Here is a 23,734-nt window from a genome sequence, read left to right on the forward strand (position 1 = left end):
GGTTTTATACGTTTCTCAGGCTGACTTTGAGCTCCTGGGCTCAAGCATTCCTCAGCCTAAACCTACTGAGTAGCTGGGACCACAGGTGTGTGCCACCATGTCAGACTGATTTTTATATGTTGAGCTTGTATCCTACAATCTTACTGTACTTATTTATTAGTTTTAATGGTTTTTTAGTGATTTCTAAGGATTGTCTATATGCAAGATTTTGTCATCTGCAAATAGAGGTAATTTTACTTCTTCCTTTACGATCTGGATGCCTTTTCTTTCTTTCTCTTACCTAATTGCTCTGGCTAGAACCTCCAGTACATGTTGACTAAAAGTGGCAAGAGCAGATAGCCTTTTCTTGTTCTTGTTCTCAGAGAGAACCCATTCAGTCTTCCACCATGAAATATAATTTATTTTAATTTTTTTCAACAGGGTCTTACTCTGTTGCCTAGGCTAAAGTGCAGTGATGCGATCACGGCTCACTACATCCTCAACTTCCTGGGCTGAAGTAATCCTCCTAATCTATCTCAGCCTCCCACATATCTAGGACCACAGGCACACACCAAGCTAATTATTTGTTTTTATTTTTATTTTATTTTTTTCTGTAGAGACAGTGGCTCACCATGTTCCCCAAGCTGGTCTCAAACTCTCGGCCTCAAGCGATCCACCTACCTTGGCTTGCCAAAGCACTGGGATTACAGGCATGAGCCACTGTGCCTGGCCAGAAATCCCCTTCTATTCCTACTTTGTTGAGTGTTTTTATCACTAAGGAGTGTTTTATCTATTGTCATGACGATGTGGTTTTTGTTTTTCATTTTGTTGATATGGTATATTACATTAATTGGTTTCCTAGTGTTATACCAACATTATTTTCCTGTGATAAATCTCACCTGGTCGTGGTGTATAATTCTTTTTATGTCCTGCTAGATTTGGTTAGTTAGCATTTTGTTGAGGATTTCTTTGTTTGTATTCATAAGCTGTATTTATCTATAGTTCTCTTTTTTGTGATGGTTATGTCTGGTTTTGCTATCAGGGCAATACCAGCTTCATAGAATTAGTTGGGAAATGTTTCTGTTTATTGGAAGAATTTGTGAAGAAATGGTATTCTTCTAAGGTTTGGTAGAATTTGCCAGTGAAGCAACCTGGGCCTGGGCTTTTTGTGTGTGGGCAGGGGGTGGGGGTAATTTTTTTTTTTTTTTAATTACTGATTCAATTTCTTTCCCTGCTGTAGACCTCCTCAGATTTTCCCTTTCTTGAGTCAGTTTTAGTAGTTTGTGGCTTTCTAGGAATTTGCCTATTTCATCTAAGTTGTCTTAATTTATTGGCACAGTATCATTGGTAGTATCATTTATACTCCTTTTTATTTTTTTAAGATCAATGTTAATGTCCAGAGAGTGACTTTAGAGCTTAGTTTTAAAGGGTATAGGTACGGGCTTGGATGGTGACTTGGAAAGAGGAAGAGCAATTCAGGAAGAGGAAAGAACACGGGCAGTGATAGAGAGGCAAGAAATGACATGTTTGGGCACTGTGGCTAGAGTCTAGGGGCGTAAGAGATACTGACAATAATAGATACCAGAAAAATAGGCAGTGGGTGAAGATATCCCTTTGACTCCACTGGTTATTTCTGCTTTGTCCTGTAGGCAATGAAGAGTTAGGTGTTTTGAGCAGGTAAGTGACATGATCAAATTTACATATTGGAAAGATCATTGACAGAAGGTACGCATGAATTGGGGCAGATGAAAGGCAGGGAGTGTTAGAGGTAGGAAAGCCTGTGTCTCTTTCTTGCAGGCTTCATTCACCAAACGTTATGGAAAGTAACCAGCTCCCTCTATCATTCTGACATTTTTCTACAAAGTCTTAAAAAGCTCAAGAGGCCCGTATATAGTCTGATTCCTAAGCTAAAAACATTAAATAGTTTAACCAGCTAATTAGCTACTGATACAAGAGTTCCTAATTTCTTAACCATTTTCCATCTCAGTTTAACTACTTGTAACACTTCATTTCCTTAAAGCTTGTTTCATTATATAGAAGCAGCTCCCTTCTCCACCAGCATTCTTCTTGTCTTTGTTTTTCGTTTGTTTTGTTCTTGTTTTGTTTTGTTTTGTTTTGAGATGGAGTCTTGCTCTGTCACCCAGGCTGGAATGCAGTGGTGTGATTTCGACTCACTGCAACCTCCACCTCCCCGGTTCAAGTGATTCTCCTGCCTCAGCACCCTGAGTAGCTGGGATTACAGGTGTGCACCACCATGCCCAGCTAATTTTTGTATTTTTAGTAGAGACAGGGTTTCACCATGTTGGCCAGGCTGTTCTCAAACTCCTGACCTTAAGTGATCCGCCCTCCTCAACCTCCCAGAGTGCTGGAATTACAGGCATGAGCCACCGTGCCCGGCCTCTCCTTATGTTTGAAACCTCACTGTGAATAAGGAAACTGAAGTACCAGCATTGGATAGGCCTAAGACAATACCCATCCCTGCAGCCAGGTAGTTGGGTAGTGTGATTGGCAGTCCTGCCTGAGTCCTAGAGAGAAAGGCAGTTGAGATAAGATATGAGGGCCTGACCTAAGAATGTCTGTAGTTCAAGTTAATATTTATTGGATCTTTACCATCCTCATCCTCTCATAAACTTAAAGGAATGTATAATGAAATAAAATGGCTGCACTCTTATCTTCTCTCGCTGTTTAGATAGAAGAAAAGTATTGTTATATGCAAAGAGAAGATGATGTTACTGTTATTCACATAACTTTACTTATTAGACAGTTTGGGGGAACTGGCTCATAATTTCTCTCACACTTGGGTAGTTTGAAAGTAAACTTCCAAAACATTTTCATACTGTTCATATTTTAAAATATTTGAGACTATTGGAGTAGATAGGAACCTTGGAGATTAGTTCAGCCTCATCATTTTACAGATGTTTTCTTACTTTTATTCTATTTTCCTTTTTCTTTCTGTATTTCTTCTTTTACGTTTTATGTGTAATTAAGGGAGTTCATAATGGACCTGACTTTTTAAAATGAATTTTAAATTTTCCATTTCTTGCCGGGCGCGGTGGCTCAAGCCTGTAATCCCAGCACTTTGGGAGGCCGAGACGGGCGGATCACGAGGTCAGGAGATCGAGACCATCCTGGCTAACACGGTGAAACCCCGTCTCTACTAAAAATACAAAAAGCTAGCCGGGCGAGGTGGCGGGCGCCTGTAGTCCCAGCTACTCCGGAGGCTGAGGCAGGAGAATGGCGTAAACCCGGGAGGCGGAGCTTGCAGTGAGCTGAGATCCGGCCACTGCACTCCAGCCTGGGAGACAGAGCCAGACTCCGTCTCAAAAAAAAAAAAAAAAAAAATTTTCCATTTCTTAATTTTAAACGGAGTAGGAGTAATATATGTATTCTAAGAATTAAGTTGCTTTTCAATGGATTTCTTTTCTGTTGGTTAATTGCTTTCAACCAGTTAAAAAGTATTCATGCCTTTGACTTTTCAAAAATTAAAAATTGCCTTTCAGAGTCCTTACATATATTTTGCTTCCCTTAAAGTTTCCATCTTTCTAACATGAAGAAAATAAAAAAGAAAGTTACTTGTAATACAAATGGTTCTTGCTCTTCTATCCAAGTTCCTTAGATATGAACCACCTCCATAAGATCCTATGTTTTCTCTCTGGTTTTCCTTCCTTCTGTTTTCTCAGCATTATTTGTATTTTTCCATCTGCTTCCTGAAGACAAAGCACTTAAAAATGTCTCAACCTGAGTTGTATGTTAATCCATTTACAACATCTTGTCAGTGTAGCATTATTCTTTGTACCTTAATTTAGTGAAAAGTTTATCCTTTTTGTATGCATATTAAAGTGTGCCTTCCTAGAATGTTTTAAAGTCATTTGAAGATCCTGTTCTTCCAAACACAGGGACATGGTAACATTTGCATTTTTAATTCCTTTTACCAGAATGGGAGACCATGACTGAGAATGAGGAGGTGACATCAAAGCCAAGTAGTTCTCAAAGAGCAGAGTCTCATAAAGGAACATCAAAAAGACTTCAAGGAAGTGTTCCCCAGGTCCTTGATTTTGAAGAAGAGTGTGAATGGCAAGTTTTGGCAAGTCAGTGGGGAAATGAAACAGATGAAAGGGCAGATACAGTGAAGAAAGATTCCCTTTGTGAACGAGACAAGAAGAAAAGGACTCCACCAGAGAAACAAGGCCAAAAGTGGAAGGAATTTGGAGACAGCTTGACTTTCGGTTCAGCTATTTCTGAAAGTTTAATAGGTACTGAAGGAAAGAAGTTTTATAAATGTGATATATGTTGTAAGCATTTTAATAAAATCTCCCATCTTATAAACCATCGGAGAATCCACACTGGTGAGAAACCTCATAAATGTAAGGAATGTGGAAAAGGCTTTATTCAGCGTTCGAGCCTTCTAATGCATTTACGGAACCATTCAGGGGAGAAACCTTATAAATGTAATGAATGTGGGAAAGCATTTTCTCAAAGTGCTTACCTTCTAAACCATCAGAGGATCCACACGGGGGAGAAACCTTATAAGTGTAAGGAATGTGGAAAGGGCTTCTATAGACACTCAGGCCTAATTATACATCTAAGGCGCCATTCAGGGGAGAGACCTTATAAGTGTAATGAATGCGGGAAAGTTTTCTCTCAGAATGCTTACCTCATTGACCATCAGAGGCTCCACAAAGGGGAAGAACCTTATAAATGTAACAAGTGTCAGAAAGCTTTCATTCTGAAGAAGAGCCTCATTCTGCACCAGAGAATCCACTCTGGGGAAAAACCCTATAAATGTGATGAATGTGGAAAGACCTTTGCTCAGACCACTTACCTTATTGACCATCAGCGACTCCACAGTGCAGAGAACCCTTATAAGTGTAAAGAATGTGGAAAAGTTTTCATTCGAAGTAAAAGCCTCCTCTTACATCAGAGAGTCCACACAGAAAAGAAAACCTTTGGTTGTAAAAAATGTGGGAAGATTTTCAGTTCTAAGTCAAACTTCCTTGACCATAAGAGGATGCACAGCAGAGAGAAACCTTATAAATGCACTGAATGTGGGAAAGCCTTTACTCAAAGTGCTTACCTTTTTGACCACCAGAGACTCCACAATGGGGAGAAGCCCTATGAATGTAATGAATGTGGGAAAGTTTTTATTCTGAAGAAGAGCCTCATTTTACATCAAAGGTTCCACACTGGAGAGAATCTCTATGAATGTAAAGATTGTGGCAAGGTCTTCGGTTCAAACAGAAACCTCATTGACCATGAGAGACTCCACAATGGGGAAAAGCCATATGAATGTCAAGAGTGTGGGAAAACCTTTATTATGAGCAAAAGTTTTATGGTCCATCAGAAACTCCATACACAAGAGAAAGCCTACAAATGTGAAGATTGTGGGAAGGCTTTCAGTTACAATTCAAGCCTGCTTGTACATCGGAGAATCCACACTGGAGAAAAACCCTTTGAATGTAGTGAGTGTGGAAGAGCTTTCAGTTCAAACAGAAACCTCATTGAGCATAAGAGAATCCACAGTGGTGAGAAACCCTATGAGTGTGATGAATGTGGGAAATGCTTCATTCTGAAGAAAAGCCTCATTGGACATCAGAGAATTCACACGAGGGAAAAATCTTATAAATGCAATGACTGTGGGAAAGTTTTCAGTTACCGCTCAAACCTTATAGCCCATCAGAGGATCCACACTGGTGAGAAGCCCTATGCATGTAATGAGTGTGGGAAAGGTTTTACCTACAACAGAAACCTAATTGAACATCAAAGAATTCACAGTGGAGAGAAAACCTACGAATGTCTTATATGTAGGAAAGTCCTTACCTCTAGTAGAAATCTTATGGTACATCAAAGAATCCACACTGGAGAGAAACCTTATAAATGTAATGAGTGTGGAAAAGACTTTAGTCAGAATAAAAACCTTGTTGTACATCAGAGAATGCACACTGGGGAAAAACCTTATGAGTGTGAGAAGTGTAGGAAATCCTTTACTTCTAAGAGGAATTTAGTTGGCCACCAGAGAATTCACACAGGGGAGAAACCTTATGGGTGTAATGATTGTAGTAAAGTTTTTAGGCAAAGAAAAAACCTTACTGTACATCAGAAAATCCACACAGATGAAAAACCTTGTGAATGTGATGTGTCTGAAAAAGAATTCTGTCAGACTTCCAGCGTTCATCTTCAACAGAAAATCCATACCGTTGAGGAACTGTCTTGGCTACAAAACACCCATGAGTCTAAGATTGAGATGCAGAAAATCTAGTGTCATATATGAAATGGAATAGAATCCCTGCCTACTTAAGTAACTGTTTGACAAATGATATATATTTCTTCTAAGAAAAAAGTTTATTATTTACTCTTTAATAGACAAATGAGTAGCATGTAGAAGAAAGTTAATAGGCCGGGCGTGGTGGCTCATGCCTGTAATCTCGGCACTTTGGGAGGCCGAAGCGAGTGGATCACCTGAGGTCAGGATTTCGAGACCAGCCTGACCAACATGGTGAAACCCCATCTCTACTGAAATACAAAAATTATCCAGGCATGGGGGCACATGCCTGTAATCCCAGCTACTCAGGAGACTGAGGCAGGAGAATCACTTGAACCCGGGAGGGCGGAGGTTGCAGTGAGCTGAGAGCATGCCATTGCACTCCAGCCTGGGCAACAAGAGCAAAACTCTGTCTGAAAAAATAAAAGAAAGTTCATCCCAACTTTCAAGTCTTCAAAAACATAATCCAAATCTAATAACATAGTTGTAAATGACAGCAACAAATATCTTTGTATTAAAAAGTAGACATGGACTGGGTGCAGTGGCTCACTCCTGTAGTCCCAGGACTTTGGGAGGCCGAGGTGGGAAGATCACTTGAGCCCAGGAGTTGGAGACAAACTTGGGCAACATAGGGAGACCCATCTTTAGTAAATAAAAATAAGTTTATTAATAAAATTAAAATTAATCATAAAAAGTGGACATTGGTTTTTAAAATGTGTATAGTATGCATTTTAAAGATAGCGTCACTGCTGTAGAAAACCTGAACAGACAGTATGATCCCAAATGTCAGGTGTGGAGTTGGGTGGACAAGAGTCTGCTGATGAGGACAACCTAAGAAGAGCACTGGATTTGGAATCAGAAGACCTACCTTTGATTCCTGGCTTTCCCTTAATGGCCATGTGATGTTATTAAGTCAGCCCTAAAGCCTCAGTTTCCTGTCGATACCTACCTCACAGGGTTGTTGTGAGGGTTAAGTGAGAGGATCTTTGTGAAAGTGCTTTTTGAAATCATTCAGTTGTCAATAAAGTTGGATAAAAGAGGTTATGGTCAAAGTATAAAACGGGATCATGTAAGTTTGTGTATTAAGTTAATATTAGAATGAGGGGGATTCCATGAACCTAAAAGATGCTCATTTTTATAAGAGGAAGTATGGTGAATAGCTAACTGGAATTTAGTGCTGTAAGAATAATTTTTTTAATTTACCTTTAAAAATAAGGGAGTTAATAGATTATATATCTAGTTTATGTGTATGGAAAAAAATGTTATGGCCAGCCATTAACAGTGATGCCAAGGAAAACAATTTATTTTCCAGCTTTTGAATTTGAAACTTAACAGATGTAGAGTGTTAAAATGGAAAGGCAGTGGTACCCTGCTTTCCCTATCCAGAAGGAAAAAAATCCTTGACCAAGCAGTTGAACTGATGATCCCCGCCACAGTCATTGTCAATTCTAATCAATATTTCATCATTGCTGTCAAATGATAGCCTGTTACTCATGAAACAGCATTCTGTCCCAGCACTAAATTTACGGGGACATAAATTTTTCTTACGGAGCCAAGCTCTTCACTGATTAAGCCAATGCGGAATCCACTTTTGGGCAGTCAGTGCCCATTAACCCCTGTGAACCATTCTGTGTCCTTGAGTACATTTGTAGGTTTTAACTCAGTCTATATTCTTGAGTTAATTTTTATGTTGTAATTCTCAAAGTTCTGTTTCTGTAGCTGGACTGTGAATAATATCTGAATATGAAGATTGTGTTTTTTAATAATGTCAGAGTGGTATTTTGATTATCATAAATGTTACTAATTCAGCCCCACAGTTTGTTGGGGGCTGGTTCCTCATTAGAATGAAAGGTAACCAAGAGTGAAAACTGGAAAGGGCCTAAGGCTTAAAGTCGTAAGACCTGGATGTGGGTCACATTTTGCCATCTGCCTCAGAAAAAATCTCTTCAGTTCTTGGAGCCTTGAATTCCTCATCTGTCAAACAGGAGGAAGAATATCTACCTCACAAAGTTCTTATGAGATAATGAATATGAAAATGCTTCATCCATGTTGTAGAAGAATCACCCCAGCTTATATAATAATTGCAAAGGACATACGTAGTTTAACAGTAGAGAATGTTGTCATTTGCCTCTTCAGCAAGTAACAAAATGTAACATTGCTTAGATTGAGACAGCCCACATAATGTGCCACCTCCTGTGATGTAATAAGCTGAAAAATGTTCAACCTGAATTTCATTAAGCTTCTTGGACCTCATTGCCAGGTTACAGGAAATACAGGAGGCAGAGGAACAAATAAAAGACACCACGAGAAACAGACAAATCCAGAACATGGAATATTGTATAAGAAAGCTGCCCTAGATTCTTCTTCAAAATATGATGATGATGAAAAAGAGAGGGGACTGAAAATTGTTCAAGCTGTCTGAGTCTACTGTGAGTTTATTATACCATTCTCTGCTTTTGTGTATATATGAAAATTTCCATATGAAAAGTATAAAACATAGATGAGGAGGCTTGTTTTTAAAAGATGATACTAAAGAGCCATTAGATACTAAGAACCAGAAAGAGACTCACATAAATGGCCAATTGATTTTTGACAGGGGCAAAAGCAATTCAATGGAGGAGGGATAGCCTTTTCAGCAAATACTGTTGGAGCAATTGGATATCCATAGGCAGTAAACCAACAACTTCAGGACCCAGGACTGAGCTAAGAAGGCTCAGATGACTCAAAAGCATGCTCCTTGAAAGGAAAAAAAAAAAGTTAAATTGGACTTCATCAAAATTAAGATAATTTGCTCTGTAAGAGACCTTTTTACAAAGATGAAAAGATATTACAGGTTGGGAGAAAATATCTGCAAATCATATCCAACAAAGGATTTGTATGTAAACTACATAAAGAACTTTCAAAATTTAACAGTAATAAGTAAATACAATTAGAAAATAAAAGACAGACATTTCACTGAAGTATACATAGCAAATAAGCAAATGAAAAAATGTTCAACATCATTAGGCATGAGGGAAATGCAAAGCAAAATCATGAGATATCACCGCATTCCTATCAGAATAGCTAACTTTTTTTTTTTTTTTAATGGTGGTAACTGCTGGCAAGGATGCAGAGAAACAGGATCTCATACTGTTTCTCTGGGAATGTAAAATGGTATAGCCACTCTGGAATATAATTTGGCAGTTTCTTGTAAAACCAAACATGTATATGTCTTGCCTCAGGAATTGCACTCCTGAGCATTTATCGCAGAGAAATGAAGACTTGTGTTCACACAAAAACCTGTATACGAATGCTCATAGCAGCTTTATTTGTAATGGTCAAAACCTGTAGGCAACCCATATATCCTTCCTTAGATGGTTAAAACAAATTGTGGTTTATGTATTACCATGGAATACTTGTTACTCTGCAATAAAATTGACTGACTTAATTGATATCCGTAACAACTCAAATAAATTTCAAGGAAATTAATGCTGAGTGAAAATAATCACAAAAGGCCATATTGTGTATGAAAATGTTCATATAACATTCTCAAAATGATAAAACTATAGAGATGAAAAATGGATTAATGGTTGTCAAAGGTTAGGGATGGTGGGAGGGAAAATGGGGAGAGGGTTGGATGTAACTATAAAGAGGTAGCACCAGGAAGGTCTTTATGGTGATGGAACACTAGTGTATCTTGATTGTAGTGGTGGTTAGACAAATCTATAGGTGCTAAAAATGACAAAAGTATACACACATACTGTACCAATGTTGATTTCCTTTTTCATATTATGTAAGATGTAACCATGAGGGGAAAGTGGGTGAAGGGTGCTATCTTTGCATCTTCCTGTGAATCTATCATTTCAAAATAAAAAGTAAAAACCAACAATGACAACAAAAACCCAAAACTAAAGAGCCATAACCAAATAAAGTGTGTGAAACTGATTTGAAAAAAAAGTTATACATGTTTTAAGACAGTTGGGAAATTTGAATATGATTGGTTATTAGATGGTATTAGGGAATTTTTGTTAATTTTCTTACCTGTGACGGTGATGGTAGTTTGAAGAATATTCTTAAGAGATGCATGTTGAAGTATTTGGAATGAATGTTCTGATGTTTACAACTTAAAAAAAAAAAAGATTTTAAGTACGTATTGAGAGAGAAGGCAAACATAGCAAAATGTTCGTTGTTGAGTCCAGATGGAAAATACGGGTATTCAATGTGCCATACTTTCAACTTTTCTGTACTCTGATATTTTCAAAATAAAACATTTGAGGGGAAATTATCAGGGCTTTTTACAGATTAATGCTGTGTAGCTTCAGGCTCTTGGGTGCGCGCCTCGCCTGAGTGTTCTATCCATGCTTGGGGATGCACCCCTGCCTGAGGCTCACTTAGAGCTTCCAACCGCACAATCCTCCTAAGCGCTTCGCCCCATCCCTGGTCTGGGGCGACACTGGACACCCATAGAGAGGAAAGCACCTCCGAGATTCCTAGAGAGGCCGGCTTGGCGACTTGGGGAGCCGGAAGCCCATCCCGAGACACTTCCTGTCCGGTCATTGTTCTCGTACCGGTGGGAGCTGAGGTCCCGGTCAGCCAGCCTCATGCTGCAGAGCCAGTGAACTCAGGTCGGGCTTCTCAGCTGCGAACAGTGAGTGAGATCGAAGCGGGTGGGCACGAACGTCGAGGGAGAAGGAGGGGCTCTCCTAGGGACCATGGCCCTAGGAGCGGCCCCTGCTTCCTTTCCCTGGGGACACCAGCCTTGTCTGTCCTGGGGTGGGTGAGTTCCCCACAGCCTCGGAATCCCGGCTGCCGCCCACCTGGGGCCTGGCCCGAGAGAGGATGGACCCAGACCAGCCAAGGGGCCGCGAGGAGCCTATACGTGGAGAGAATGGATTGCCACGTTTGGAAATAGAGAAAGGACATTGAAGGGGAGCCACTGATAGAGGGCCCTGTGCCCTCTGGGACCAGAGGTCCGTCTGAATTTGATCAGAAGTCTGATGAGAGTACTCACAGTAGGCAGTCTTGCACATATACAAGGTGGAACTAGTCTTAAGGACCTGCATATCAGATTGAATTCGGATAGTGATGGAAAGAATAATCCTCCAGAATTAAGATTTGTCACAGGAATGAAAGTATTGCATTACTTAATAAGTTGACATGGGGAAAAGAATATGATCACTTCAATAGCGGCAACAGGGGATTGAATAAGATTTAGCACCCTTTTCCAATAAAACATTCAAAGGGGGATAGAAGGAAGAATTTCAGTCTCTTCATAAGCAATCAAACTAGTAAGGTTATTTTGCTCACAGGTTAAAAACAGAAACCCTGCCGGCTTAGCTGTGATAAAGGGTTACTGTTAATTAGTGAGGTTATGAATTGGCATGGTGCTTTTGGAAAGCAATTTGGCAGTACATATCAACCAGCAAATCCTTGAACCAGTAATTCTCTGATTATTATAAAGGAATAATTCAGCAAAAAAATTATTTACAAGGAAAAACTTTTAAATATTAATAAAATGGAAAAGTAAACTTTTACTGAATAAATGGTTCATAAATAGGATATGGTTAAGTAAATGACAATATAGCCACAATTTAGAAGACTATGCCAGAGTGAGGTAGTTCTATATGTATTGTATTGAAAGATTGTTAAGACTATTGTGAAATACAGAAATTGAGTTAAAAAACAATGCAGGTTGCTGAACAGTATATAACTGTGATGATCTAAAGTATGTTTTTGAAAAATAAGCAGTATGTGTGAAGGTGTACATATAAGTATGTAAATGCAGAGAAAATGGGTTAGGACTCCCATCTAAACTGATAAGTACTTTGTATGTGTGTGTGTAGTGTGTATAGGTTATATATTCTATGCATTTCTGTATTGATCCTTTTTCAATGAAGATTTATCAACACTATAGGTTATTGTATAGCATTTAAAATAAGCATGAAGAGCCAGGTGTGGTGGCTCACGCCTATAATCCCAGCACTTTGGGAGGCCGAGGCAGATGGATCACAACGTCAGGAGATCGAGACCATCCTGGCTAACACGATGAAACCCCATCTCCACTAAAAATACAAAAATTAGCTGGGCGTGGTGGTGGGCGCCTGTAATCCCAGCTACTTGGGAGGCTGAGGTAGGAGAATGGTGTGAACCCGGAAGGCAGAGCTTGCAGCGAGCCAAGATCACGCCACTGCACTCCAGCCTGGGAGACAGAGCAAGACTCCGTATCTAAAAAAAAGTAATAATAACCATGAAGAATGGCAACATGAAAGTAATCTTTTTTTAAATCTTAAGTGTAATATTTTATCTCACAGGACATTTGGAAGCTATGGAAAATGTAAAAATCAAACAAAAGAAATGAAAAGAACCTTAAAACTACCTGTAATTACACCACCCAGAGATAACTACCCACTGCTAACATGTTTGTATAAAGACTCCCAGTCTTTTTCTTGGGATCCTTTTGTTCACATTATTTTGTATCCTTGGCAATAAAAAATCTTTTGTTGTAAAATCCTTTTTTAAAAAATGCTATGATGATAATTGTGAAAATATGTATCCCCATAGTCAAAAACAAGAACTTATAAAATCATAATTATTAGTAGTATGGTTGGAGATTTCCCTTTGAAATAAATATCTGAAATCTTAAAATGTATAGTGGTTATCTCTTTGGAAGTAGACCGAGATGGTTTTTCTTAGTCATTTGCTGCATTTTTTAAGTTTTTATAATAAAAGTATGTTAACTTTTAATCAGGAAAAAATCAATAAACATTATATAAAGCTCTTTGCAATGTGATTATTATGGGAAGACATTACATATTTACAGTCCAACCCCTTCATCCTGTGAGGGAGGAATAGAGGATTCCATGTCCTACAGTGGCCCCTGGGCAGGCACTGGTGAAATTTGCCAGTGTGCTAAGTGGCATCCAGCAAATCTCTCCTTGGTGCTAACAGTGTTTTCTGATTTCTCAGTAGGCAGTACTCATCTTGGCCCTGGGAAGAAACTCAAGAAGAAGCTTTTGAAACATAAAGCTTAGATGGGGTTTGACCTCTGCTGGGCAGCTCCCAGCTGTAGGAATTCCCCTGCTGAGCAGAGAAGATGACTGCAGAATTGAGAGAAGCCGTGGCCCTAGCTCCATGGGGCCCAGTGAAAGTGAAAAAGGAGGAGGAGGAGGAAGAAAACTTCCTAGGTCAGGCATCCAGCCAACAAGTGCACTCTGAGAACATTAAAGTCTGGGCCCCAGCGGAGGGTCTTCAGACAGGCCTTGATGGATCAGAAGAGGAAGAAAAGGTAAATTGGGGCCTGAGAGGAAGAGGGGAGGAGATACTTGAAGACCTCAAGGAGTTTAAGAGGGGACTCTGCCCCTCTACTTCCACACCTGGAATCTTATTTCTTGAGTATGATTCTAGCTTCCTGTCACTTGTGATAGGATAGAAATGTTCTCTTCTGATTGTGTTTCTATAAACCAGTGGTTCTCAAATTTTGCTACACAGAATCTGGAGAGCTTTTTATAAAATCTTGATGTCCATGCTGTATTCTGTTCCCATTAAATCATAATCCGGGGTCCAAGCACAGTGACTCACACCTGTAATCCCAGCACTTTGGGAGGCCAAGATGGGAAGATCACTTGAGGTCAGGAGTTCAAGACCAGCCTGGGCAACATTGCACACCTCGTGTTTTTCTATGCAGAAATACAAAAAATTAGCTTGGAATGGTGGGATGTACCTGTAATCTCAGCTACTTGGGAGGCTGAGGTGGAAGGACTGATTGAGCCCGGGAGGCATAGGTTGCAGTGAGCCGAATTAACGCCACTGCACTCTAGCCTGGGCAACAGAGTGAGACCCTGTCTCAAAAAAAAAAAAAAGAATCTAGGGGTGGGACCTGGGTATCCATGGTTTTAAAAACTCTTCAGGTGATTTCAATCAGGTTTTGACAATGCTAACCAGAGCTTCTAAAACTTGAATGTGCATAGGAACCACCTAGGGGCTCTTGTTAAAATAGTTAAAAGTTCAGATTCTGATTGAGGATGTCTGGGGATGGTCTGAGATTCTGCGTTTTCTTTTTCTTTTTTTTTTTTTTCGAGCTTATGGGTGATGCAGATACTGCTGCTGATCTTTGCACCACACTTTGACTCATGAGGCTGTACACTGTGCTGTCCTTAATGTTTCAAACGCACCCCTTACCATTACTAGTCAAATGAGGGCAGAGGTTCCCCCAGAGTCTTTCTGTAATATCATCATCAAAACCTTGCTGCTTTGTTCTTTAGATCCCACAAAAGTTCACTTGGAAAATTCTTCCCATATGCTCTCTCCTCTTATGTACTCACTGATAAGCTAGGTTTAGATTCTGGAGTGAGCAGTGAGGTGCAATCAAAGTAATAAGAAAGTAGCTGGCTTGCTTCTCTGCCCAACTCACCCTGGGGGTTGGAGGAGACTCTGGCTTCCTTTTCTGTTTTTAAAAATTGTTTTATGGCCTCCAGGAATAGATAATTATGTTCTCATTCTCAAAACTGTAATCACACTACCCCCTACCACCAGTTCCCTCTTAAACATGTTCCTCCTTGTCTCTAGGGTCAGAACGTATTCTGGGACATGGCGGTAGTGCTGAAAGCAACTCAGGAGGCACCTGCTGCTTCACCCCTTGGCAGCTACTCGTTACCAGGGACTCTGGCCAAGAGTGAGATACTGGAGACTCATGGGACTATGAACTTTCTAGGTATGGTTCAATTCCCTGATTCTGAATCTGACCATTGGGGTTTCTCAAAATCTTTTCAGAGACTGTGGTGGGCATCCAGTTTCCTAGGTTGACCAACAGAGTACTGAGGTATTAAAAGTGTCAAGGAAAGTTGGAAAGACAAATGCTACAATGCCTGTGCATTTGTTACGGGAAGTGGCTTATTTTGCACACAGGCTCAAGACACCAGACAAACATAGGTTTTGTCCCTAAAACCTGATCAACACCAATATGGCACCAGGTTCAAGAGGCTGAATAAGAGACCCAGGGCCAGCAAACGACATGGAGTTTTACTAGATGTTTATGTACAGGTTAGACAGTCTAAAGGCAGTGGGCTGGGCACAGGAGAACCACATGCCCCAGCTGCACAGGCTGGGCAGGAGAACTGCAACCGCTTGCCAAAGGCATGCAGTTTATATAACATTTTCACTTAACACCCTCCCGCTAATGACCTCCACCTGGCAGCCTTAATTTAACACAAAACAAGGGGTCCCAATCCCCTTTAGGGCCCGTATTCCACTGAGAGGGGTGGGGAATGGATAAGGAATGGAGCTCCAGGTTGGCCACTTCTGGATTCCTTTGCTTGGAACTCCAAACTGTATTCAGGTGTGTCTGCCATACAAGCTCATTCTCAGGTTATGCTTAAGTTGTTGCCATCAGGTGTTTTTACCACACTATAGGCGAATTCCAAACTCACTTTTTAGTGATATTTATTGTTCAGTGAGTTTCATCTCTGTGCACACATGTAAGCACATGTCCTCTTTATGTGCTTTGTAGTTAGCATAGGTTAGTGAGCCTGCAAGAGATGCTAGTTGAGGTAGGATCAGTCAACTTTTGTGATTTTGAGCAAATGCCCTTGAGATGTTCTGTTTTCATAGATCTTTGTGCAAATTATGGAGAATTTTCAGCAGCTATGTCAACTATAATGATGTTCAAAACTAGGTCTTCATGGAGGGTACTGATGGCTTATCAACTTGTTCTCTCTAAGCTAGGACTAAAGAAAGGATAGTACATTCTAAAGATCTCACTGGCAGTGGCAGAAGCTTGCCTGTGGAGGAGTGACATTTAAGTGAGGGTCAACAATGCAGTATCCATGAGTCCTGTGTTTCAAAGCACTTATCGGAGATTGCCAAGCCCTATTCTTTTTATGAGTCTGCCAGATAATTAACACTTTGAACCCCCTCTCCTCCCTAACCAGTTCCTCAGGTATCTGGGGACCAAGTCACTTTCTTAAACCAGTGCTATGGGGAAGACGAGGATCTCCACCTAGATTTTCTTGTCTCATTTTTAATTATTCCCAAACTCTTAGCAGCTTCTGTTCCCCACTTTCTGCTTTCTGTTCCATTCTCTCTGGTGCATTCCCCTGCGTGTCACTTATTTTCTGTCTCTTGGCTTTATCAGCCATTCAGAGTCTTAACCCCAACAGCTGCACCTCATCAGGAATGGGCTTCCTTTTCCTACTTTGCCTCTTACCTCAAGGCCATGTTCATACCCGAGACTTACCATTTTGTGCTGCCAGCTATTTCCATGGCGATGGCAGGAACACTGCCAACACTATTTCCATGGTGATATCAGCAGGCGATGGCGGGAACACTGAGCTTTATGTTTGAGAGACATCTGAGTGGGGTTGCTGCCCTGCCTCTAGTAACTCTGTGACCTTGAGTAAGTCCCTTCTCTCTCTGTACCTCCATTTCCTGTTCTACAAATTGGGTGTGTTCATTCATTAAGTATAGGATTCATTGGCGCTCTCCTTCCTGTGGTGCCAGGCAGTGTGATAGGCGCTAGAGATACAGAAATGAATAAGACACAACCTTGCTCCTTTTTTAGCTGAAGGAGAACAGTTTCATCATCATGATGAAATTGTATAATATACATGAAAGTGCTTTGGAAATTGTGATGTGTTACTGGGTTTTTAATGTCTGAGCAAGTTCTAACTGCAGTTTTCATATTTTAATTAATGTTGCATTTATTAAAGTTTATTCATTTAAAAACCAATTTTTAAGCCATTAAGCATAACTTTTTACTTCATCCATACGTCTAGAAATATTTGTATAAAAGTGAGAACATTTGTATTTTTTCTTTAATTTATGTTCAGTTAAGTTTCAAATTTTACAGATTAAATTTTTTAAACATTTTGGCCGGGCGCAGTGGCTCAAACCTGTAATCCTAACACTTTGGGAGGCGGAGGCGGGTGGATCACCTGATATCAGGAGTTCGAGATGAGCCTGGCCAACATGGTGAAACCCTGTCTCTACTAAAAATACAAAAATTAGCCAGGCGTGGTGGTGTGTGCCTGTAGTCCCAGCTACTCGGGAAGCTGAAACAGGAGAATCACTTGAACCTGGGAGACAGAGGTTGCAGTGAGCCAAGATTGCACCACTGCACTCCAGCCTGGGCGACAGAGCGAGACTCTAAGAATATAAATAAAATAAAATTTTTAAACATTTAATCCTACCTGCTTATCAAATTTCTTTATATAAAGCATAATTGCAAATTTGATATCTTTAGTTCTTTAAAACATTCCAAACACCTAACTAAGCAGATTTACAAGTCTTGTAAATAAAATCTTGATAAACACACAGCTTTTATAAATCTAATGAATTGGACTTATAAATTTAGTAAATCAAATTACCCTTCTTATCTCTGAATATAGTCACCAGCTGAGATGGCAGCCTCATGTAGCATTTCAGGTATCTTTAAAAAAAAAAAAAAAAGAGTGAAAGAAAAGTATTGATTTCAAAACTATGGCTATGCCTGTGTTCTAGTTGGTCACAAATTAGTTTTTGGTTTAGTTTTTCATTATTTCTGTACTTAATTTAATTTCTCTAGAGCTACAGTAATCCTACATGTTTTTAAAAAAGGAAAAATACCATTTCAGGTAAACCAAGATTATACACCCAGATTATTTGCTGATTAATCTTTTTACCCAAAGAAATTTGAACTTGACTAACACCAGATGGACCCTAATTCTCTTTTCTTAGGCACTTGTCCAGACCCCAGGTCTTACTTTACTCAGTGATGAATCACTTGCATGAAAACCTTCTAGGCTACAGTTGTACCTGGTTTTGTAATGGTTTTGACAGGAGACATCATTCAGATAGAAGGAATTGTTTCCATTATTGACTGTAATCAGTTTAGTAGTTCCCACTGATCTTCATTTTTCATGCCCAACATTCTAAATCTCCCAGTAAGGAGGGTAGGAGTGAAGGTCAGGGAGATAGTGCAGCTGTGAACTAAAGTTTTCATGGGCTCTGTTTCTGTTGGAGAGATGCCCAGCTTGGGGATGGGAGGCCCAGGTGTCAGTGATGGGGAGTTAAAGCAAAAGAGGAGGTGAAAAGAACCAAGGGAGGAGATGTTAGATGGGAGAAAAATAAAGTGGGATGTAGGTGTTAAAGTAACAGTAAAGAACATAAAGAGAAGAAAGCAGTCAGCAAAAGAAAAACAGAAGAGGCATGAAACTGTATATGGAAAAATTCAAAATATTTCACACAAAAAATTAAAAAATAGGAGAGGAGAGAGATGAAGAGTCAGTAAGGGGTCAAGATAACAGGAAAAAATAGGAAAGCAACAGCAGAAGAAAATATAAGAAGAGCAAGTAAACTACAGAGAGAAAAACAGTACATTTTTAAAAAGCAAGAGAGAGCAGAACAGTAGGAATAGAAATAACCAGAAAAAGTTTAGCGTTTCAGATTTTTTTTTTTTTTTCAGATGAGTTTCACTCTGCCGCCCAGGCTGGAGTGCAGTGGCATGATCTCGGCTCACTGCAACCTCCACCTCCTGGATTCAAGTGATTCTCATGCCTCAGCCTCCAGAGCAGCTGGGATTACAGGTGCCCGCCACAACACCCAGCTAATTTTTTTGTATTTTTCCTAGAGACCGGGTTTCACCGTGTTGGCCAGGCTGGTCTCCAACTCCTGACCTCAGGTGATCCACCTGCTTTGGCCCCCCCGAAACCAAAGTGCTGGGATTACGTGAGCCACCGCACCTGGCTTTTTTTTTTTTTTTTGAGATAGAGTCTCGCTCTGTCTCGTCCAGGCTGTAGTGCAAGTGCAGTGGTGCAGTCTCAGCTCACTGCAGCCTCCACCTCCCAGATTCAAGCGATTCTCCTGCCTCGGCCTCCCAAGTAGCTGGGACTACAGGCATGCACCATCACACCTGGCTAATTTTGTATTTTTAGTAGAGACGGGGTTTCACCATGTTGGCCAGGCCGGTCTCAAACTCCTGACCTCAGGTGATCTGCCCAACCTCAGCCTCCCAAAATGCTGGGATTACAGGGGTGAGCCACTGCAACCTGCCAGCATTTCAGATTTTTATTGTTTGTCATATCTGGGGCTCTTCTATATCCAGCACTTGGGCATTTCTTTCCTCTGACACTGCTCATCTTGTGTGAACAATTGTGATAGAATTTCGGATTACCATAGTCTTAACCAGGCAATCAAACCAGGCTGTTTTCCTGCCCCCAATATTGCTTTGTACCACTCCAACATCCTTGTCCCACCCACTCATATCATTGGTTGGATGGTCATCCTGTAGGATATTTCCCTCTCATGGGTGCTGGTCTCCCCACTGTGCAGTAGCATCAGTTATAACCTGAAGCTCACAGCACCACTGCTCATTTCTGAGCTGACATCACCAGTGGGAATACCTCCCTCTTCTACAGGCTTGCCACCCATTCCTGTTACCCTTTATTTCACTTGCCTTATTTCTTGAGCTTGGTTTAACTGACAAACACTTGTTAAGGGTTCACTGTGCCAAAACTGGGTTACATGGTTGCACATTTCAAGGTCAAGGAAAGGGAGGGTGCAGAGGAGACAAACGTAAAGAACTATGATGTTACTGATAGCAGGACTCCTTTTTGACACCATTAGATTCTGAAGCAACGTAAAGCATCCAGAGACTAATCAGTGTCATAAAGCTTCAGGGTGTTTTGATGTTCTCATGGTATTTTCTGGCATTGTGGAGCAGGCTATGCCATAACTGAACAAGGTCAGCTTTCCTTGACACAATGCTAAGCTATTCCTGTGACACAAGGGTAAGAGTTTGCCATGTACGGTTTCTTTTTTAATTCTCCTAGTGTAGCTGTCTATCACCATAGCAACTCCCCTCCCCTGAGCATTCATCTTTCCTTCTGACCCCTCACAACATCATCAGTCAGCCTGAAAGTTGCTGCACACATTCAGAACACTGACTGTATTCCAGACAATGCCTTAGTAGTTGACATAGAGTAACTCCATTAATATACTCACAGCCTTATGAGGTAGATACTATTAGTATCCCTGTTTTAGAGATTGGGAAACTGAGGCACACAGGAGTTAAGTAGCCCAAAGTCATGCAGCTAGTTAGTGTCAGAGCAGAGATTTGAAACCAGGCAGTCTGGCTCTAGAATCCATGTTCTTAACCTGTATGCTGCAGGACCTCACAGCATTTCATATGCTTTTGGCTGCTGTGGCTATCTTGGCAGCCAATGTTATGCTTTCTGTCCATGCTTATCCTTTCTTTGATATCCAGTATTCTCAGACACAGAAACCTTGGTCACAGGTAGCAAATCTCCCTAATTAACTGGTGGGTTGTAAGCAAATCCACACTAAGTAGCTAAGGTAAGAAGGCAAGCCTAGGGAGAGGCTTGTGTCCTTCATAACTGGTCTTCATTGCAAGGGCAGTCATCATACAGCCAGGAGGAGCACTGTCTGGAGATTGGGCCTCCCTGGCATGAGGCAGTGGGGTTAAGTGTCTAATGGAGGCAAGTGGAAGTGCTGAAAAGACCATGAGTCAGTGGATTCTGCCGTAGGTAGAGGAGGGCAAAGCCCCAGCTGAAGAACCTATGGAGGAGACGTAACATGTGATGGGATTCTTTTTTTTTTTGATGAAGCCATTTTGTGGAGGTGCTGAGATCACATACTTCCTTTTATGACTTGATGATCCTATTGTTTTTCTAGGCCAGAGAAAGCTAACATTTGTATTGTCTGTTTCTTGGTTCAGGTGCTGAAACCAAGAACCTACAGTTACTGGTTCCAAAAACTGAGATATGTGAGGAAGCTGAAAAACCCCTCATCATATCAGAAAGAATCCAGAAAGCTGATCCTCAAGGACCTGAGTTAGGAGAAGCTTGTGAAAAAGGAAACACGTTAAAGAGGCAGAGAGTAAAGAGGGAAAAGAAAGATTTCAGACAAGTGGTAGTGAATGACCATCAGTTATCCGAAAGCTTCAAAGAAGAAAACCAGAAACGTAAGAAATCTGGGGGAAAATACAGCCTTAATTCTGGCGCTGTTAAAAATCCAAAAACCCAGCTTGGGCAAAAGCCTTTTACATGTAGCGTGTGTGGGAAAGGATTTAGTCAGAGTGCAAACCTCGTTGTGCATCAGCGAATCCACACTGGAGAGAAACCCTTTGAATGTCACGAGTGTGGGAAGGCCTTCATTCAAAGTGCAAACCTTGTTGTGCATCAGAGAATCCACACTGGACAGAAACCTTATGTTTGCTCAAAATGTGGGAAAGCCTTCACTCAGAGTTCAAATCTGACTGTACATCAAAAAATCCACTCCTTAGAAAAAACTTTTAAGTGCAGTGAATGTGAGAAAGCCTTTAGTTACAGCTCACAACTTGCTCGGCACCAGAAAGTCCACATTACAGAAAAATGCTATGAATGTAATGAATGTGGGAAAACATTTACTAGGAGCTCAAACCTCATTGTCCACCAGAGGATCCACACTGGGGAGAAGCCCTTTGCCTGTAACGATTGTGGCAAAGCCTTTACCCAGAGTGCAAATCTTATTGTACATCAGCGAAGCCATACTGGTGAGAAGCCATATGAGTGTAAAGAGTGTGGGAAAGCCTTTAGTTGTTTTTCACACCTTATTGTGCACCAGAGAATTCACACTGCAGAGAAACCTTACGACTGCAGCGAATGTGGGAAAGCCTTCAGTCAGCTCTCTTGCCTTATTGTCCACCAGAGAATTCACAGTGGAGATCTTCCTTACGTGTGTAATGAATGTGGGAAGGCCTTCACATGTAGCTCATACCTACTTATTCATCAGAGAATTCATAATGGAGAAAAACCTTACACATGTAATGAGTGTGGGAAGGCCTTCAGACAGAGGTCAAGCCTCACCGTGCACCAGAGAACCCACACTGGGGAGAAGCCCTATGAATGTGAGAAGTGTGGTGCAGCTTTCATTTCCAACTCACACCTCATGCGACACCACAGAACCCATCTTGTTGAATAACAAGTAAGGAAGAGGAAGACCTCCAGCATTGGTCATAACCTTCTGCCTCCCTAATGAGACACCTCTTTGCTGTTTTCTTCCTCCTCTATAAAAGTGAGGGCTATGTCCTTAAAAGTTAAGAGTTTTCAGGAATGCAGCACAAAACACAAGAAAAGCATTTCAGAGGCTAATTTAAAGAAAACAAAAAGTAAGCACCTAAAGGCAAGGACTTTGTTTTAACTGTACCTTAAGCGGTCATGTTTTCTGAAGTGGAATGTGACTTTCTTAGGAATGGGTCATACAAAGCTAAGTGGTAATGATGCCATTTGGGGAAAAGTCTTTTTTGCTTAATTTTGTTTTTTAAAACTCTGATGATTGCTTGAGCAACAGGAAGGTTATCTGCCTGGTTGAATTCTGGTTGAACTGTGTATTCTAATATTTCTGGTTAAGTGGTGACTAGGTAAGGAAACCACTTGGGGTATCAGTCCAACAATTCATTTATGAACGTTTATAAGCTTTCCATTTCCTAGGTAATTTTTAAAAAGTCAGTCAAAACAAAAAAACTTTACTGAAAATGGACAGAAATAGGAAATGGACTTTTTCCTTACTGTCTATACCTCTTGAACCTTGGTATTGTAAAGATCTGGGGACCTCTGAGTCTATTCTGACCATTCCCTAGTCTGCATGGCCAAGCACTCAAGGATTGATGGACACCACACACCAGCTATATTCATTTGCCAAGATCAACAGCTCCTTCTCCAAACAACTCTAGCCCCCGATTCCCATTACATTCCATTTGGGTGAGATGCAACTAACAACCCCTTCCTGGATAAAGGAGTCAAAGAATAAAGCTTGCCTAGAGGCATGTCCCAGTTGTCTCTGCTGTCATTCTGCTCAAGTCCAGCCAGGGGTCTCAGTTTGGGTTTCATTCTGACATTCTGGATGGTGTTCAGAAGAAATGGTGGAGCTCTTCTCATTCTGAGAGGACCTAAGAGGGAAAGTGAATGGAGAGGGGAGGTGGAAGTAAGATTCCTAAGGTCTTAATTTGATTTTTTGAGAAATTCAGAGGTGTTGGAATATGAAAACTTTTAGAGGTATGAAGAAACTGGCTAAGGTAAGATACCTTTGTTACCATTGAGCCTTTACTCCTGGAAGAATGGTTTATTAAACTATGCAGTAGGTAATAATGTAATAATATTGCCTTGTATTTATATAGAACTTTTATTCTTTGTTGTGTACCCTTATGTATTGACCATGATACCTGGCATGTATCTCACGCATTCACATAGATCACTACTTTAGTCCTTACAACACCGAAAGAGGTGGTTGCCTGTTTACATGAGAATGGTCATTTAGTGCAAGGCCAAGTAACAAGTGACAGCTTATATCCAAGTCCAGGATCTGAATCTAGATTCTGTGTTCTGCCATGCCACTTGCCTCACTATCTGTAATCCTGATGCAGACCTGTGGAGGAGACAAAGGGGTATATAGTCCCATTTTTCAGGTGAGGAAGCTCATGTGACATATTTTGGGGAGTGCCTTAGGCACTGTGACCAGAAATCAGCAAACCTAAGACTATTTGGTCTC

General features: G+C 40.7%; 2 protein-coding genes across 4 annotated transcripts in view; both read left to right on the plus strand.

The window, feature by feature from the left end:
• ZNF197 (zinc finger protein 197) overlaps positions 1 to 22,330 on the plus strand; it is a 35,623-nt gene extending 13,293 nt beyond the window's left edge. For all 3 annotated transcript variants that reach the window (XM_033212283.1, XM_033212285.1, XM_033212284.1), the window contains 3 exons: positions 3,915 to 10,865; positions 13,184 to 13,502; positions 20,925 to 22,330. In XM_033212283.1, the coding sequence (XP_033068174.1) occupies positions 3,915 to 6,235 (2,321 nt within the window). In that variant the 3' untranslated portion in view covers positions 6,236 to 10,865; positions 13,184 to 13,502; positions 20,925 to 22,330. The remainder of the gene's footprint in view (positions 1 to 3,914; positions 10,866 to 13,183; positions 13,503 to 20,924) is intronic.
• Positions 10,753 to 23,012, plus strand: ZNF35 (zinc finger protein 35). Its single transcript, XM_033212286.1, has 4 exons — positions 10,753 to 10,865; positions 13,184 to 13,502; positions 14,783 to 14,927; positions 20,925 to 23,012. The coding sequence occupies exons 2-4, from the start codon at positions 13,311 to 13,313 to the stop codon at positions 22,166 to 22,168; spliced, it is 1,581 nt and encodes a 526-aa protein (XP_033068177.1). The 5' UTR covers positions 10,753 to 10,865; positions 13,184 to 13,310; the 3' UTR covers positions 22,169 to 23,012.
• The last annotated feature ends 722 nt before the right edge of the window (positions 23,013 to 23,734 follow it).

This window comes from Trachypithecus francoisi, unplaced genomic scaffold (assembly GCF_009764315.1).
Source record: "Trachypithecus francoisi isolate TF-2019V2 unplaced genomic scaffold, Tfra_2.0 Lachesis_group0, whole genome shotgun sequence".
NCBI classification, from domain to species: domain Eukaryota; kingdom Metazoa; phylum Chordata; class Mammalia; order Primates; family Cercopithecidae; genus Trachypithecus; species Trachypithecus francoisi.

Coding starts and splice junctions, on each gene's coding strand:
- ZNF35 (XM_033212286.1), top strand. CDS start 13,311: ATGACTGCAGAATTGAGAGAAGCCGTGGCCCTAGCTCCATGGGGCCCA. Junction 13,503..14,782: donor GATCAGAAGAGGAAGAAAAG/GTAAATTGGGGC, acceptor CCTTGTCTCTAG/GGTCAGAACGTATTCTGGGA. Junction 14,928..20,924: donor TGGGACTATGAACTTTCTAG/GTATGGTTCAAT, acceptor TTCTTGGTTCAG/GTGCTGAAACCAAGAACCTA.